We start from the raw sequence: 17815 nt of genomic DNA, 5'->3' as shown, positions 1-17815 counted from the left end.
AAAAATATTCTGTAGACTTAACATCGGTTGCAGAGGCGATGGGATGTTTGGTTTGATTATCAATTTAACAGAAACACACAAATATTCAACACTGAATCACATAAACTTAAATTTTTGATGCATTAAAAGAGCGAAAGAAGGAGCAAGCAAATACTATCATAGAGAGGACGACGATGAATGAAGTAAATGAAGAAGAAAACACGTAAATAAGGAAACCAAGCAAACACACTATGTACTAGGAATAATATGCATGAGAGACGAAACGAAGATAAGATGAATGAGGAGAGCAAGTAAGCCAAGCAAAATGTGGATCATTTGAAAATGGGGGGCCAGAGTTTGCCTGTGCGAAGGACTTTAGCATGAAGAGGAAACGATTCGAGATTGAAACAAATAATATGCAAAAAAATACCTATAACACAATATGCAATGTAGTGTGAACGCCACTTAGAGAAACAACAGAAACAAAACCACACTTAGAACCACGGTGGTCCTAACATGCAACATAACGTGAGGAAAAGGTAATACCAAGTATGAAGAAACATCTTATAATGAAGAAGAACACACACACATATATATAGAAGAGGAGCATGCAGAAAATACTAAGAACCATTATTAATGTTTAAGCATTGTAACGTTGATTGGAACATTAGCGAGCTAAACATGGCAGTGGAGCAAAGGGTCGATCGTACTCGGTAAACAGGCCAACAACAGCGGGCCATCGGGGTCGGACGATTCGAGAGCGGAACAGTAGTAACATCAACAGCAGAGGAAGCAGCGAAAAGTAGGCGATTGTGAAACATTAACACGCGCACCCAACATCATGATGACGAAGGATATGCACACGACCACGTGTTTCCCAATTAACATCCCAGGGGAGTGGGTTTGTGTGTATCTTCTTAGTTATCCAAACGCGTGAAACTGAAGAGTGTTAAATGGAAACAGTGTCGTAACTTGTTAAAACGAAAAAATAATAAAAAAAATCGAAAAATTTTAACCCACACCTTCGGATCTATGATTCACAGCGGGTAGGAAATGGCACCTTCAATTGTAATCCAGAACTATACTTATAATGCATTACAGGTTCAGTAACACGTCGTATCACAATTTGGCCTTAGTAGTTAGCGTCTACGCACTCACGCGGTGGATCAAGATTATATGTAGAGTGACCCGTCGGCGGGACCAAGATAGTGCAACGAGATGAGCAGCACATCGATCAACGTCCAAACGCCCAACCCACCGAAGCTGAACAACTTGCCGATGCCCTCCTGCCAGTGGCCGAGGAAGAACCGATCCGCACCGAAGCCTCCCAGCGTAATGCTCACGATTAGCGTCGTTGCCCACCGGTAGCCCTGAGTCCAGTTGCATGGGATCTTCATCATGAATGTCCGGTGCCCCATGCACAGCATCTCCGGATGCACGGTGCAGTTGGTTTTGTACTGCGAATCGATCGAGTTGCAACCGCCCTTCTGTTCGCAGGTGTGCTCCCAGCGTTCCGTTTGGTAGCAGTACCGACAGACCATGGACCGCTTGATCTCGTTCTGGCTAGTGGTTTTCAGCTTGTCCACGTGACAGTTTACGTTCGTTTTTGGTACGCAGGTTACGTTGATTTCTGCGCCATACGTGCATTGCGGAACGTACGTGCACTGTAGGCAGGAGTTAGGAAGATCTGTACATAAGGTGTCGTTAGGGCAGTGACTAGAATCGGAGGATGATTTGGACTAGAATTGAACGAACAGGGTAATCCCGGTTAGTAGTGGTTTATGCGAGGCGAGTTGCGTGATCGAGGGAGATCCTTACGCCGGAGTTGATGGTTACAACTGAGCGATCCGTGTCGGAGCTGACTTTCTCAAGTTTAGTAGGCTAAAAGGAACACGAAAACGTTATAGTATAAAAGGCATTTTAGGAAGGAGTACTTTACTCACCGTAACCTCAGGATTGTTGGAATTGACGGCTGGGAAGAGAAAAACAAGGTACAATAGGTATAGAACAGCATTTCTTTATAACGATAGTTTTGTTATACTTACATGATTGAATGATTCTCACATGTGACAGGATGAGGGACATCATTAAAAACACCACCGATTTCCAGTTTAACCGTATACATCGCCCTTGTAGCAGACTGCTCAACATTTTGTATGCTTTCTATGCTGAGTTATGTTTATATTTTCGCTAAAACTCGAATAGAGCACGAAAAACGTCTGACAGCGGTTTGTTGACACCATGCATACCTACTGATCTACAGTGTGCGCTTTAAAAGAAAGTGCATTGGTATCGCATGCCACTGAAAGCTTCGGGTTTTTGATGAAGTTACGTGAGTAGTACACAATATGTGATTTTCCCATTAATTTTTAAAAGAAACACCTTTAATTAAAAGCTTAAATAAGTTGTTCAAATTATTCGTATATTACAAAAAGCACTTTGCACAGAAACGTCAAACATAGGTTCAACTTGACAGTACATTGATTCGTGCTAAATCGGCCCATTCGAGAAATCATTATTTCTCAAAAATATACGCCATAGGTTAGATATTTTGGCAATTTAGCGCAAAAGGAAACTTTTTTGTTGTTTATGATACATTTATTACGCATTTTGATTCGTGCTCGTACATAGAATTTTATAAGTTAAAAGTGAAAATATGGTCCCATTTCAACACTACATCATTGGTGCTTGTTGTCGTTTGACGGCACCTTCAGTTGCTCCCCAGTTGCTGCTGCGTGCGGGTTATGTTGTTTAGTTCGATGGTGTTGTTGTTGCATTCTGATCGAAAAAGCCCGACCGAGGTGAGTGGGAACCGAGAAAAGCAAATCGTCGAGGAAATATACGAATTTTCCACGTCCAAGACCGTCACCATGCAAGTGCGATGATTCCCGTGCACGCGTTTCGTTGTTTATCGTACCGTTAGGTCCGTTTTGCAGTGAGGTTGTTGACAGATTGGCGTTGTGTTCTGCAAAAAACAAGAGTTAAGAAAAAAAGATAACATAAAGTGTGCCAGTGCCAGGACCAACGCAACGATTGGTCGTCAACAGCAAACATAACTCGCGTCCGTACATGTGCTATCCGCTTGTGGACGAACTCCTTTTTCGCGCTGGCAGTGACTATAGTACAGATTTATATTACATTTTCTCCCCGTTTGTGCGAAAGGAATCCCACACACCCGCACCAGAATCGCATCGGCGTGGAGGGCGAACTAATAAACCTCTAGCAAGGTGAAGCAAATGTCTCTCTTTTGCGTCGATGTCATCGGTGCGGGTATCGAGTGGTTTTCAAGCGAGTCCCAGAACCACGAACCCTTGTGCGGTGGTGCTACGTTTTCCGGAAAACCGGCATTTTGGACAGTCTCCGTGGGAGACTCCCTTGCTTGGTGGGTTGTGCGTGGGTGTGTGGGCGCGCCCGTAGTTTTCCACCGCCGGAAAAGTGAGATATGTAGGGAGAAAGGCACCACTTTATCGATACGCCAGAAAGAAAGGTTTCGTGGCGGTGGTCTCAGTTGGCGGTGTAAGCCAGGACGAGTGTATTGCGTTGTGTGCGCCCATCTAGTGCGGGTTCCTTTGTTGTGTTGTGATTGCTACGGTTCCGAACCGGCTAGTCCTGCGGGAGGACGAAAAGTAGCTCAAGGAGAAACAGTGTCCGTCCCTTTTCCTCCCTTGATGCATCCTGAGCGACAGTTCCGGTGGCACTGTTGCGATGAATCATCGACAGCTCTCTACGATAAGCTACCCTATAATATCACTCTTTTCCCAAGCTTGCAGCTGTTGCAAACGGGGTTCGAGATTGCACCTCCGGCCCCGATATAAACTCGAGTATTTCTTTCCCCACCCACCGGGACAGATGGGTGATGTCATTTTTCTCGGCTCGGAAAATTCATGCCCACCTTGTGTGCGTTGCGTTCAGGGTCATGGTGTGTCGGTGCAAGCAATATCGGACTCTTCCTTACGCAAGAACCGCACGCCATCGGTGGCACGTTGCAGGAGCGGCCGCGAAAATGCGTAACCCGTAACCCCTGGCCCATTCCACTGCTCTTGAGTGCAAACGAAAGGCCATTAATCTGCATGCGCTTCTGTGAGGGTGTCTCGAAGGAAAAACGGAAAACAACGGGGCAAAACAAAAAAAACGGCAGTAAAGAAAAAGGAAAAGTCTCTCGCAACGCAAGTCCGAGGCAATCGGGCAATTTCATAAATCGTATGCAAATTGGGGGTGCATTCGAGTGAGTGAATGGGTGCTGTTTTTGTTGTTGCTCGCTAGTGGTATCGTGCTCGTACGTTTGGGGCCGGTTTTCTTCCGGCTTGCACCTTCACTAAAGCGAAGACTGCAAATCGGTGAAATTTCTCCCGAAAACACAAAAAAAACCTCAGCCACTACTTTCCACCGGTGCGAAAATAATCGATCCGCATACGAACGCCCCTGTTGGCCTGTGGCCGCGTGGTGATCGAAGTTTCCCTGCTCTGGATGTCGATGAATTTCATTATCTTTCATTCCCTTGCAATCCTCCAACCGTCTTCCGTTCAAACCCTAGGCCCTGTGGCGGAAAGTGAATTGTGATAAAACGGCAGGCAAACAGAAAAAAATTAATTGAAATGCAATACTGAAGAGCAACACCCGTGCGCTTACGATCCGCGAATGCGTGTGTTGCAGATTTTAATCCTGTGCGTGCGTGCTGTGTGGTAGTGTGCGGTGTTTTTCGTGTGTGTGTAAATTTTGTGTGTGTGTGCCAATGTGTGTGGCTGTGTTTACGTGAGACGGTGTTTAGTGAAAAGTTTTAATCAACTCCCAACCCATCAACAACCGATCGTTCAACAGCGAGAGAGGTTCATTGGAAGGCCCAAATCGATCGCTGATCGATCCGCGGAAACAATAGCCGCGACGTGAACGGAGTACGAAAAGCGTTTTTCCGCTTTTTCCTCCCAGCGAGGTAGGTACGAAACGATCGATTTTCCCTTTCCGTAGCGAAAGGAGGAAGCTATTTGCTCCCACACTCTCGCTGGTCATTATTTAAACGCAGATGTTACTCGCTGGGCTTCATTTTTCCGGAGACGTAACTAAAATTAAACGACTGAATCTTCTTCGGCCCCTTCGGGAGGAATTACGATTAAACAAACACGCGTTAGAAAACCTTCTGACCGGCTGTCACGACCCTGACAGGTGCCGGGAGAGCAACAAACGCTCGTTATTTTTTTTTGGGTCGAAGTAGGCCCTTTAGCCGGTACGGCTTCGATTATTTAACCGTTTTTCCATCGAACGAACCGTCCCAGTACGCTACGGCAACCACCGGGGCCATCTAAAAAACCGGTCCCCGGACGTTAAGACGGAACCAGTTTTTCGCGTCCGCAGTTCTTTCCTGGGAGAAAAGCCGGAACAAGAGTTACGGGGCATGATTTGCGACCGCTTCGTGCACCAAAACCGTGCGCCAAGAGTGAGCTTTTCTTGTTTTTTGTTTGGTTGCTCATGGCAACATGGCTACTTTTTTTCCTCTCGTTTCTTATAGCGCATACACACGACCCCTTGGTTGGTTGCGTTTGTGGCTTGCGCATCGCCTTGACCTTCGTGCCGGTTCGGTTGTTTGGTATGTGTCCGCGTTGCACCGTAATACCGTAATATCTGAACGCCCGGGAAGCGTTGACAGCATAACCACCCCTTTGGCGTTGGGAAGAAATGCCCTGGAAGAAACGATTGGCCAGTGAGCTTTCGTGGTTCCGTGGAGGGGTGTGAAGGTTTAGGTCCACCCGTCCCAGAACCCGTGCCAGAAGCGAGGTTTTTTATTTCAGCATTCTTGTTTCCCTAAATATGGTGCATTTGAAGCCGAAAATAAAGAAATGCTGCCTGTCGGAGGCAACAGCAATGGGTGCTGGGAGGAATTACATTATAGAAAGCCAGACGGAACGAGAATTGCTTCATCAGTGTCGCATTTGGTTGTGAAGCCCATTTTGGGGACAGAACCGAGAACAATTAGCCTGATTACGATGCAGTAATCCGCCGTAATCCTGCGTGCGTGCTGCAGTGCTGCGTTTTTAAAATGCCTAATTATTAAAACATCCTCTTCCAACGTTGCTCGGAACGTACCCAAAAAGCGGACTTCACATTATCTGCATTAATTTCGTTAAATGTGTTATCCAACGGTTCAAAAGCAATCGATAGGGTCAGGACGACACATAAGCGCGAATGGAAGTCAAATTTACATCCCAAATGAGACCGTTTGAGGCTAAAAACGTGACCATCGTTACAGTCGCCCATTACGATAGACGCCCCCCGATATGGTTGATTCAAATATAGATATTTTGGGCGATCGCTAATGCCGGCTTCGCTGCTATAATTGCCACTGAGCGTCGTAACGATCCACACTAGCAATAATCCGTAACGGCCGAATGCACCGTGAAAAAAGGAGGGTGTCATTTACGACGGCGTGCATGGCGAGGAGATGAGCCACCCTAACGGATCCGTGGTTCGTGGCTTTCTGGTGCACTCGAATTGTGGCAACAGACGAAGCCGGTTGGAAAAACCAGTTGATGGAGTCTCAAATCTAAGTCTGCGGCTTCTCGCGGTGGTGCATTTCGTGCATTCGTTTGAGATTTCCACTGCATCGCTTGGAGGGAAGCCGCTAGGTTGGAACTGTTGACGGACACGTTTGGAGCAGCTCCGATTTTTTGTATGTATACCACCTTTGATTCTTCGTTCGAAACGAGTCCTCCCACCGACCGTGTCCCAGTTCTCGGTTTTGCGGGCTCAGATTTCGGTGTGTCGGCGGCACGCGACACAAACCTCTCCCCTTCGTGAGCTTTCCAAGGCCAATGAGAAGGCGGAAAAACGGAGGCTGGGCCACTAGCTTGGGCTTCAGTACGTCCCGAAAGGTGTGCTGTCTCGCGAAGAGACCGTAACATGCTGACATACCCGGGAACGGCTTCATGAAATCCCACTTTATATCGTAGCAGCTTGGAAGGGAACGATGCTGTGGTTCATTTTTCATTAGCAACCCGCAAACCTGGGGAAGCTGCAGCGGAGTGAGCCCGTGCGAGATGAATTCATAAATGATGGACAAATTATGCATTTACCGCCATTGTGTCAGACCTGCTGGCGAACGGTGAATGGGACGGAAACGATATTGTTTATGCAGCAAAGGCTGGAAGAACGAATGAATTTCTTCATGCGCCTATTCTGCGCCGTACTCTACTGTAACTAGCGTGGCTTAAAGTGCGCCTGTTTGGGAGGGAAATAAATACGGCACGCTCTCGGGGGGCCGGGATTGTTTTGTAGCAATATTTCTACTCCCTGCTTCATCGCGAGATCGCACTGGGTTGATAAGCAACCCGAGAAGCGAAGGCAAAACCAGCGCCCTGCTACAACAATCCATTTCAAAAGGCGTCGTTTAAGGTATAAAGATAGCACCGGCGATGGAGAAAGAGAGAGAGAGTGAGAGCCTCGTGAAGCTGATCTGATACTGTATCGGTATAATTATTTAAATTAAACTATCATATCCATAACCACACGCCGAGATATTCATCATCATGCGGCTCTTTTTGGAGTGCGGCTTTTGTACGGTGTTATCGGGTGGAGCCTTTTTTCAAACGCTTAAATGGGGAAGGTTTTCTTGGTGGGTTTTCCGCTTCGTATCGCAACCGGGGCGTGATAACCACTTGAGAAAAAAAGCGCCACATCCATTGTGGATCGATTCGCGCCCCGCCGTGAAGCAAATTGTTCGCTCGTACGGGTGTAATAACACCTCACCGTTCCGTTACAGTTCTAAGCCGAAGGGTGCCTAATAACGCCTTCCATTTTAGGGAGTAGCTATTAACTGTTCCTGACGATCGACTCGAATACGCGACCGGCGGTCGCATTCTCGATCGAAACATCGCGGTCCGTTTTATTGGACGTAATGCTCATTTTCCTCTCGATAATAACCCTGGTCCGTTTTCATTGAACGTTTTTCTTTCCCCGCACTTCTTTGAACTCTCGGTGTGATGAGAGTGTCTTCATAAATCTACGTTTTAACGGTCCAGGAGTCCTTGAACGTGTTCCTCCATGCCCTCGGGGTATACACGTGTCCATCAGCTGTCTATTTCATGCACCATCAGCGGGTAAAATTTGCCTCGACCCGAGACCGATGGATGCCGCCATCGCTGTATGGAAATGATTAAGAAACGCCCCCTCCAACCGCCACCACCTGCTCATTAGGGGTTGATGAGCGCGGTCAAGAGAAGCAGCAGCAGTAGTACGCTTATCAACGTGAGGTGATCGCGGAAATTAGCGGCGATCGTGGTGGTATTTACCGAACGGGCTGCTAGTGGTGGTTTTCCACGTACGAAGCTCGCGGGAAAATGCTTTATCATTTGCCGGTCGATTCCCGCTGGGACAGGTGGATGAAGATCGAGCGCTTTGAAGAGGTTTCATTTACTGGACAAAAACAAAATGTTGAACCGATACACAAATCGCAGAAGATGGGTATTTTTTGTGGGTTTTTTGTTGAAACACCTTCATCGACGCAGAACATAATTTCTTCGCGTCATGTGGCGAAGATAATTGAGAAAATTCTTTTGTCGGTTTTTCTTCCTCCTTTCCTGCAGGCTGCCAAATCGTTACTCCAAATTGTTTTATTACCATGATTAATTCCGGACAGTTATGGGTCAGTTTTTATTTGGCCGTGTGTGGCACACAAAAATAAACCGCTCACAATTCGTACGATATTTCATTATTGCGGTGGCTTACGCGGGGAGGTGGAACCTCTTTTACAGCCCCAATCACCGGGGTGTGTTGATTATTGCCGTTTCACGCGCCGGTCACGCGGGAGTATGAGAGAAAATCCGCGTGTGGTACCCGCGCGATTGCGCACCATAAAGAAATTGGCAAATTGATGCAATTTCACCTTGCGCCCCGGGGAGGAAAAACTTTACAGAAACATAGATACCGCTTAGTACGCTGAAAGTGCCTTCAATAGACCGTCATTAGGTGTGACTCTGTGTGCCGAGACGGGGGTGCGGGGTGCGCGGGTAACACCTACGGGGCCAGTCGCTTATTTTACAGTCCCGCAGACATCGGTGTCGTCAATGCGGTGTCCCAAAAATTTCCTCGTTGTTTATTGCAAAAGAGCCAGGCGAGAAAAGGAAAAGAAATGGCCAGCCGGTAAAGCGGAGTCACGCGCGAAAGAAGCGCCATTTCTTTCGAGGCGCCTTTTCATCTGTTTCTGGGCGTTTGTCGTGGCCTCATACACGGACGGAGACACGAGGGTTCCGTTTGACTGATCCTCGGTACCAATGATGGGGGGAGGTGAACGAGAGAGCGAGGGGCTATGATTTTCCACAGGATGCGCTAAACGGTTAAGTGACGGTGAAATAGGATGCAATTTGCGATCGGGGTTGCAAGGGCTGTGCAAAATTGATCGTGCTTTCTTCTTGTGGGCCTTGAAGATGAAGGCTTTTTTTGGAGCCAGTAGCAAGCGCATCCTATTTTAACGGGCATAAATTGCTCCTTCGGAAGGGATATTATGAAAAGTAGGTGGTTGTAATTTCATGAAAAAATTGGCTTGTCTGGCAGTGATTTTTTTCATCAAATTATACAAGAATACGACAATATAGGAGTTTTTTTTTGCTCTATAAATCTCTAGAAGTAATCCCCTTTTATCTGCACCATATTTCAGCTTCCCCGGCGTATGCTGCGTGATAAGTTCATTTTTCTTTCTTGTCCGCAACATGCTCAGCCGGCAAAACCGCTGCCCGATAATTGGCACCGTGCAACTATGGTGCCGGCCGTTGACCACAGACTAGGTTGCATGAACCGGCGGCTCAACCATTCGATGATTACTTGCATGCAGTAAAACAACAATATAGCCCGTACCCCCCCGGATTCCGGTCGTGGCCGATGGAGCTGAAATTATGAGCAGAATGCATCCGCCCTGCACCGCTGCCTGTTTTATGCATTTCTCAAAAGAGGGGGCCTGAAAATCACTCACGATCGCGCCTCGATCGCTACAAAAAAAATCCTCAAGACCTTATGGTTCTGGGTTTTAGTGCTGCTTAGGTTTCCCATCTTTTTTGTTGTTGTGTGTTTTCGCGCGCACCTCTTCACGCTTCTGCTCACGGTTGGGAGCTATCCATTCATTAACGTCTGCAAACGCAGGTGATCTCCCACATGCAACCATCGCCGGGCGATCACGGATGCCTTCGTTTGTGCGCATTTTTAAGCGACTCGCCCGAAAGGGAGAAGCAAAAACCTACCGCCACCAGTATGGCACACGGACATTTGCACGCTCGATGTCGGTTGGGGCGCATCCAATCGTGCGCCGGTTTTGTGTTCTAAGTTAATTATTTTACATGGTGTTCTTCGCCTACCCTGCCGCATATTTCATTCTAGCTCCCAACTGGCGCGCTTGTCTATGTGCTGCTTAATTACCATCCACGGTGAGACGAGGCAAGCAGAACGATCTTTTCTGGCTAAAGTGAAGACGGACCTGTCGGCTGGCTGTGCGGGGTATCATAAGCTAGCTGAAAAATGATCGATCGCACGGAGTCGGAAGCAGCACGCCCATTCGAAATGTGGTGGGCAAGTTGTGAAATGAGCCCCTTGGTTCGTTGGTTTGTTTCGCAAACGTTAAATTAACGATCAGGCGTAAGCCTCGCGAAAACCCCTCGGAAAAGCGCGACGGCTCCGCTGCTGCTATCCCCGTAGAAGATGCCGCGAGCGCGCGACTCGTCGCGGAGAACGAGCGCGAATAATGCTGCTCTGTCTTGCGAACAAGCATTTTTATTGCTATTTCTTGTTCTTTTTGCCTCTGGTCAGCATGCTGCTGGGACTGGACTGGCACCATAAACGGGGGCCAATTTTGGTGGGAAATACGCAAAACTGTGTGACGTGATTGACCGTACACCGTCAGCGTCAGTGGTCCAAAATAACGCGCCCCGTACCACATGGCCGCATGGCTGAATTTGTGGCCGCGTTGTTGCGTGGGATTCCGGACCGAGGATCTCGCTCCTTAGATGGTGCCGGTTGATTGGATCGCGGGTGGGTTGCGCCCGGTTCTTATGCTGATCGATCGTAGGCTTGACTCGGTGTTGGGTGTTGCTGTTAGGAAACCACCGGGCACAATCGCTGGAATGCGGTCGTGATTTTGTGCATCCGAACGGAGATGATTTTTTTTGGCCATTCTACTTGGGAAATTAGCCATTGTTTCGATTCTCTTTGGCAACCTTTAGACGGGGGTTTTAGAGGTGCTAACAGAGAGGGTTCAGTTTTGTGGGGTGCTTTGGCGATCAAACGCCCAAGCAGGTGTGTAAAATGTATGGAATCGAATCGATGAAAGTTTGCCCCACGAACCAATACCGGTCGTTGAGCAAAAGTAAACTCGGAGGGTGAAAAAGTAGGGTCTCTCACCTCCCGTTGGACCTCGAGGGTGGCAAATCACGCAGCTAGCTTTGTATACATTTTTTTTTGTCTTTCAATTTGGTTTGTGCCTTTCGGGATTTCCTTCCGCCACTCTCTTTTAAGGGAGACCCCCCTGTTTTCCGGTGCATAATTAATAACGCCTGTATGGAGAGAAAAGCGAAGGTGCTGGCGTGTAATTGCCCGTCCGTCCATCCGTCTGTGCCTTCACCCATCGATCGCCCACCAAGCTCGGGTGTTTCGCGTGGCCACGAAGGTGCCCATTAGCGAAGAGCAAGCAGCTTCATGGGCCGCTAACGGTTCGTAACCATTGGCTGGGTTGGCACGGAGACAGGAGACGGGAAACGAAAGGAACACGTGAAGCAACATTCCCTCCCGGACTGTTTGGCATCAAGTTCAATGGGTTTTCCTTCCGATATATATATCTGGTGTGTCTACCGAAGGCGGCTTTATGGAAAAAAGGTATTCGAGGCGAAGGAGTAATGCAAACCACCAAAGCGAAACTTGAGTTTAATGTTTGGTGCTCTGTTGTTGTTTTTTACTTCTCTCGAGCTCCGACTCGAGTAATTGAAACCGCGTGCATGTTTGCGAGAGAATTAGTGGGAGGTACGTTAGAAGGTGGGCGAAGGTCTATTTGTCAAGAAATCACGCTGGAGATTAAATTTTATTCCACTCAGTTACGTTACAGATACAGCGAATTTATGAGCACAGGCGTTGTTCATTGCGCTGTTTGACGATTGTTGTGCATTTCCGAAGGTACAGCTATCGTAATTGAAACATCTGTCCGATTTCAAGCCCATTGCAGCATAATGATGTTATTTTATTACGCAGATCATTATACGTTTTTTTTCTGTAAAAGAAACGATCATGCCGATAGTGTGTATAACACACGTTCGATTGCTTCAATATTACCCTAAACACGTCACATCATCAATCACTTTTATGTTGTACTCCCTACCGGTGGGGGATAGAATTTACGTGTTGAAAAAAAAACCTCGGTGTTACTCAGGGAGTGAAGACCCCAACGTGAAGGGCTGCAGTTTTTCACCTTGAATGCACACGCCAGGAAGCGATCGCCGGCAAAACACTCATCGGCCCTGGAAATGGACGAACGACGCCGTTCAGCGTTGTTTTATTGTGTATCCCGGCGACTCGGTTTTAGTTGTTTCCGCGGGCTGAGAACAAACACACACACTCACACACACAAGCCAGCGGGCAGGGCATCGGCGGCAAAAATCGAATGAAACATGATACAATAAAACGTGAAGGCCCTCCTAAGGACTGACTCCTCCGGTGAGCCGCATGTCGTCTTCTCCATTCACGTAAACGTTCAATAAAACGAAGCTCAGCGGGTTCCATCGTTCAAGGGTGAAGTTGCAACCGTGTTTCGGGGTGGCAAAGGGCTGCCGTCCCTATCGTGTCGAGTGGTGCGCGAAATGACGCTTTCCTATCAACCAGAGCGCTCGCACAAATAACGTGTGATCGATGTGATGTGATGATGGTGTTCGGTTTAAATGACGGCCGCACGGAGGATCGTCAGTGGAACGTGACTCGAACCGTCGCGAGGGTTGTGCTCCCGAAAAAGGAGCGTCGAGTGTCGTGGAAAATTGCGTCGTGAGATTGTCTCGCTTTTCCTCGTGGCGGCGGAAATGGAGACACGAAATGAAGGGCGAAAAAAGTTCGCAATGTAAACAAACCTACGTCCCCACCGGCATGGGGGAATGTTGATTGGACGTCGATTGGGTGTGGGTTGTGCCTGAAGTAGCCGGCTGACATAGGAAACAAGCTTGCTGACAGCAGCACAACTTGCGGAACCCCCTGGTGGAGGGCTCGAGCATAAATGAATGACGTTGGCTGGGTTGCTAGTGGCTTGCCTACCATTTGGGGATGTCGGAAGTGCGGTCCTGGGAAACTCGACTCGTGGAAACGTTGTATCGGAGGGAGAATTAAAAGAGAAAAAAAATAAATGTTGCCTACAAAATCAACGCACCCGCGGCGAAAAGACTGAAAATGGAAATTAACAGCTTAGCTTTTCCTTGTTCGTTCGTGGCAAGTGAGAGGTGAGAAGTGGTCCGGATTTGCCCATTTTTGGATGCCATTTCCCATACAACCCTCGTTGGGGGAGAGCCGGTTCGTTGGGCTTTTTTTTTTTAATTTCTCCTCCATCCTCGGGGGAGTTTTGACTGCGCACCTCACGCCTGCGGTCTACTCCTTTCATATCGCACGTGCTTTTTTCGTGCTTTGTATTCCGCCCGATGAGAGCACCCTGCCGTCATGAATCGATATTTTCGTCTGGTACCGTGTCTGGGGAGTGCACGGGACTTGCACAGACAGGCGCCCTTTCCCTTGGGCTGCTTGCTGTGGTGATGACAGTATCAGTACCCAGAGTACGCTTTGTCCGGAAAAGCGCAAAATTCTGAAAATAACTCGCGTTGATAACGGAACGGGAAATAGTCGCACGAGGAAAAGTTGTTCGATAATTTTAGAATCCAGCTCGCAGACTTTACGACGAAAACAAATATAGTCGGCGTATGTGCTTATTTTTCGTTCACATTTACCACCTTTTAAAAGGTTTTTGAACTTCTGCATCGTCCTCGCTTTTAGATGTTCTCTGTTCGGGTTTTGATTTAGTTTTTCTATCTCCCATCAGCTGCCTTCGGCTACCGGTGTTATCTTGCATTATCTAACGACGACACCCTTCACGATTTATCCATTGCCCTGCCTTTCCACTATTTCATCATCGTGCTTTTCTTTTTTTTCGTTCGGCTCATACATTTTAATGCCGCAGATAAATTAGCCCGCTTGTTTGGAGTCACCGGGCCAAGAGAGCCGGAAAGGTATGTAGCAGCATTTCGGAACGATTAAAGTGCCTAACGGCGGAGGGCCTTGATCTTTATTTTATGCTCCATTGTCCGCCGTGGGCAAAAGGAGACGGTAAAAAATCTATTTGCTCCATGGTGCGATAATCTTCGCTTAATCTAAACTTGATTGCGAAATCGTTTCCCTCAAAAGTGGGTTCTTGCTTTCGCTGGGCTGGCCGAATGGCAGCGAAAATAAGTGATGTCTGCCAAGAGTGCGATGAAAAGTAATTAAAGAACGTTTCATACTTCGCTTATCGTTGATCGATGATCAATCATCGATCAATAAATCAATCATCACCACCAGGTGAGTGAAGAAATCGCAATTTTTTTCTTTCGGGGAAAATAAGTTACAGCTTAGACCTCCCTTGAAGAAGTCTCCTGCGTGAAGACCACGTAAGCTGGAAGGTCTTATTCCGCGCTCACCAACGCCACATGTCCCGCCAACTAAACCTAATTCTAATCGAATTACTCGGTTGATGTGAATTCGTTCTGCGCTTGCGACCGCACGAGATTTCCGATACGACACAATAAACCCACCATTTATGCACCTCTCCGGTCGCCGTGGAGGAGGACGATCGACTTTAATTTCACGGTTCGTTAGAACAGCCGCCGTCACCACCGATTGAATCCAAACCGATCGTCTGGGCGGATCGTTTTTGTGCGATAGGTTTCGCTTCCAAATCTGGGCATGCCCTAACGCCCTCTTCAATGCTCTCAGTACAAGGCCGCCGGATGAGCATTCGCCTCGGTGTGCTTTGGTAAATCGGTACCAATACCCCACGAAGCGCTCGGTCGTTTTGCATTTGCATGGTTTTCACTTCAAACCCGAGCGACCAGGGGTGTTTTTCCAGCCAAGGGCTTTTGGTTTTCTCCCCGCCATCGTAACACACCCCGAAGGTTAACGAAATCGGAAGGGAAATGCCGTTAAATTTCACTTTTTCTTCAAATTCCCGCGGCAAGTCAGCTGCAAACGAGCATCCTGAATGTAATTGCCACGATTAATGCACAGTTAATCAATTAATGGCCCAATGGAGCAGGAAGAAAGAAAGTTTCGATTCCCTCGCCAGTTCCAAAAGAGGATGAATCGAAGTTTTCCCGCGGCTCACGAGCTCACCTTTCCCATTACGGCAGCGAATCGTGAGCGTGCGCTCGATGGATGTGGCAAAATAATTTGGCAATTTCCGTAAGAACGTGAGGAGCATCGACACACCTCAAACGGTGCGGCGAGTTCGTGGGTTCATGCATTAGAAATGAAGTTCGCTTCTTCTGCTTTTGCTGGTTAACTGGCTTCGGTGGCATTCCCGTACGTAGCAAAAAGGATCCCCACGTGCGATGGAAAGCGCACACCGGGGAATTCCAGTCCCACGTGATCCGGCTCCAGCCGATGCTCATAAACACCCTCTGCTGATGCCGGAGGGCTTGCGCAGATTTATGGCCCGTTGTAAAGCGTATCCATCAGCGAATGGTGGAGGCTCGTCGATCGAGATCAGTCGATCAAATCATGGCCCACGCGATTCCCCACTGTCCTCGGTGGCTCGGGGAAGGGGGATTGATTGGCCAGACCGGGTGCGCGTCCGGGTGCTTTCCACTTTGTCGTAAATGATGGGCCATTAATGTTTGCGGGCACTTGAGGGATGGTGAAGAAGCAAAAAAAAATGAGGCGGGGAGGTTGATGCATTTCCTACGCCATCCGGCGAAAGTTATCCGGGATCACCTTCGTGTGGGCTTGCGAAGGGGCTTGTCTTTATTTATTGTTTTTTTTTGTATGTTTTCGCTAGTCAGTGCAACCCCTCATTTACTTTCTTCGCTCGATGGTCTTCCCCGACGGTGTCAAGGTGTCGAATGGGTGGGTTAAAGTAGACTGACCCGGTGGCCTAAATCACCGCGTAATGCTTCAGCAAATGGTCGTTTATGGTGGGGTTGCTATTGTTGCGTTCGCTACCTTAAGTTGATGGAAATCTGAAGATTCTATCAATGTCAACAGCAGAGCAGCATAGACCGTGCCATTTCTTCTTTTATGGTTTAATAGGATGCAATCTAGCTTTGAAGCTGTTGCCACGGCAAGGGAATTACTGCTATCGTGTTTGGTAGTAGCGTGCAACCAATACCACTTTGGGGTAATGTTTTATGCATCCCCCAGGGGTAGATTTCCCAGTAATTCCCAAATCTAAAAGCAACATCTGCCGCCGACCGAACCCAATAAAAGAAGGCAAAGTCATTGTCAATTTGCGCTGCTGATGCGACAGTTGAAATCGAATGAAACCCGACAGAGATAAACGAGTCCGAATCCCTCAACTTTATCATCCTCGAATCCTCGATTTTTGTGCGAATAAAATTCTTTCCCCTTCGGCCCTTGGTCGCGAACATGCGGTTTGTCTGGAATGTGACCAGTCGTAAATACCGGTTTATCTCTTCCTTAGTCACTCGTGGAAGGCGCTAGCGGTATTTGGATTTTGAAGGGCGTTTGCAAGGGTTCTACCACAATCAGACACCCTTCGAGGGGATGGATTAATTTGAGTGGAATGGAATTCGATATTAATTTTGAATTTTAATACGTTCTTCATCGTGTGCTTTTCTGTTTCATTCCACAGATTCCTGACGCCCGCGGTTAAGGGAAGGACCAAGAAGCAGTCTGGTGTTTTCTGCCCACCCCACCGCCAGCTCCGTTGTTCTGTTCCCTCAATTACACCCCCAAACCCGTTATTAATGTGAGCATCATGTCGCCGGCGAGATTATCACTCCGCGAGGAGGACATCGTGCGGTTGGCGCTGGAGTTTCTCAACAACCGCGAGCTACACATCTCGCAGCTGTCGCTCGAACGCGAAACGGGCGTCATCAACGGACAGTACTCGGACGATGTGCTGTTCCTGCGGCAGCTCATCCTTGACGGCCAGTGGGATGACGTGGTGGAGTTCATCCAGCCGCTCGAGGCGCTGCAAAACTTCGACATGAAACAGTTCAAGTACAGCATCCTGCGCCACAAGTACATTGAGTTGCTGTGCATTAAATCGGAGGCCGGTGGGCTCGCGGCCGGTCCGCCTCTCATCAACAACGTCGAAGGTGCCGTTGAGGAGGTAGTCCAGGTGCTGGGTGAGCTCGAGAAGCTGTGTCCTTCGAAGGAGGAGTACTCGGGCTTGTGCCTGCTGCTGACGCTTCCCAAACTCGGCGATCACATGCAGTACCGAGACTGGAATCCTAGCAAGGCCCGTGTGCAGTGCTTCCGGGAGATCTTCCCGCTGGTGGAGAAGTTTCTGCCCGGTGACAAGAAACTCGGTTCAGCCGGTGGGCTGTTGAGTGCGAAGAATGACCGGCTGGTGCAGCTGCTGATCAAGGGTGTGCTGTACGAGTCGTGTGTGAACTACTGCCAGGTGAAGGCAACCGGGACGGCGGACTCGGCGAGTCAGAAAATCAACTTCTCACGTGTGCTGGATGGCTCGATAGGTAGGTTATCGGTGCAATTAGCGATCCACAATGGATGACCCAATTTCGGTGCATGCTAAACAGATAGGAATTTATTCACGAAATGTAAATTTCGGTGCGCGAAGAGGGAATGATTAGAGGCAATTTGGAATATTTATCGAAGCAAAATTTTC

The 17815-nt window shown here is 48.2% G+C and overlaps 2 protein-coding genes across 2 annotated transcripts in view; one reads left to right on the top strand and one right to left on the bottom strand.

Moving 5' to 3' along the window:
* Positions 1-1083: 1083 nt before the first annotated feature.
* LOC128726988 (TM2 domain-containing protein almondex) lies at positions 1084-2130 on the bottom strand. The gene is made up of 4 exons (XM_053820844.1): positions 2025-2130; positions 1923-1951; positions 1798-1860; positions 1084-1718 (listed from the first exon to the last, which is right to left on the bottom strand). The coding sequence occupies exons 1-4, from the start codon at positions 2128-2130 to the stop codon at positions 1152-1154; spliced, it is 765 nt and encodes a 254-aa protein (XP_053676819.1). The 3' UTR covers positions 1084-1151.
* A 14809-nt stretch (positions 2131-16939) lies between these two features.
* The window catches only part of LOC128725693 (WD repeat-containing protein 47), a 41602-nt gene continuing 40726 nt past the window's right edge, over positions 16940-17815 (top strand). Inside the window, exon 1 of the mRNA XM_053819458.1 lies at positions 16940-17663. Within this exon, the coding sequence (XP_053675433.1) occupies positions 16940-17663 (724 nt within the window). The remainder of the gene's footprint in view (positions 17664-17815) is intronic.

The sequence above is a fragment of the Anopheles nili genome, chromosome 3 (assembly GCF_943737925.1).
Source record: "Anopheles nili chromosome 3, idAnoNiliSN_F5_01, whole genome shotgun sequence".
NCBI lineage: Eukaryota > Metazoa > Arthropoda > Insecta > Diptera > Culicidae > Anopheles > Anopheles nili.
Note: the sequence above shows the minus strand (reverse complement) of the source record. Positions and strands in the feature narration are given on the sequence as shown.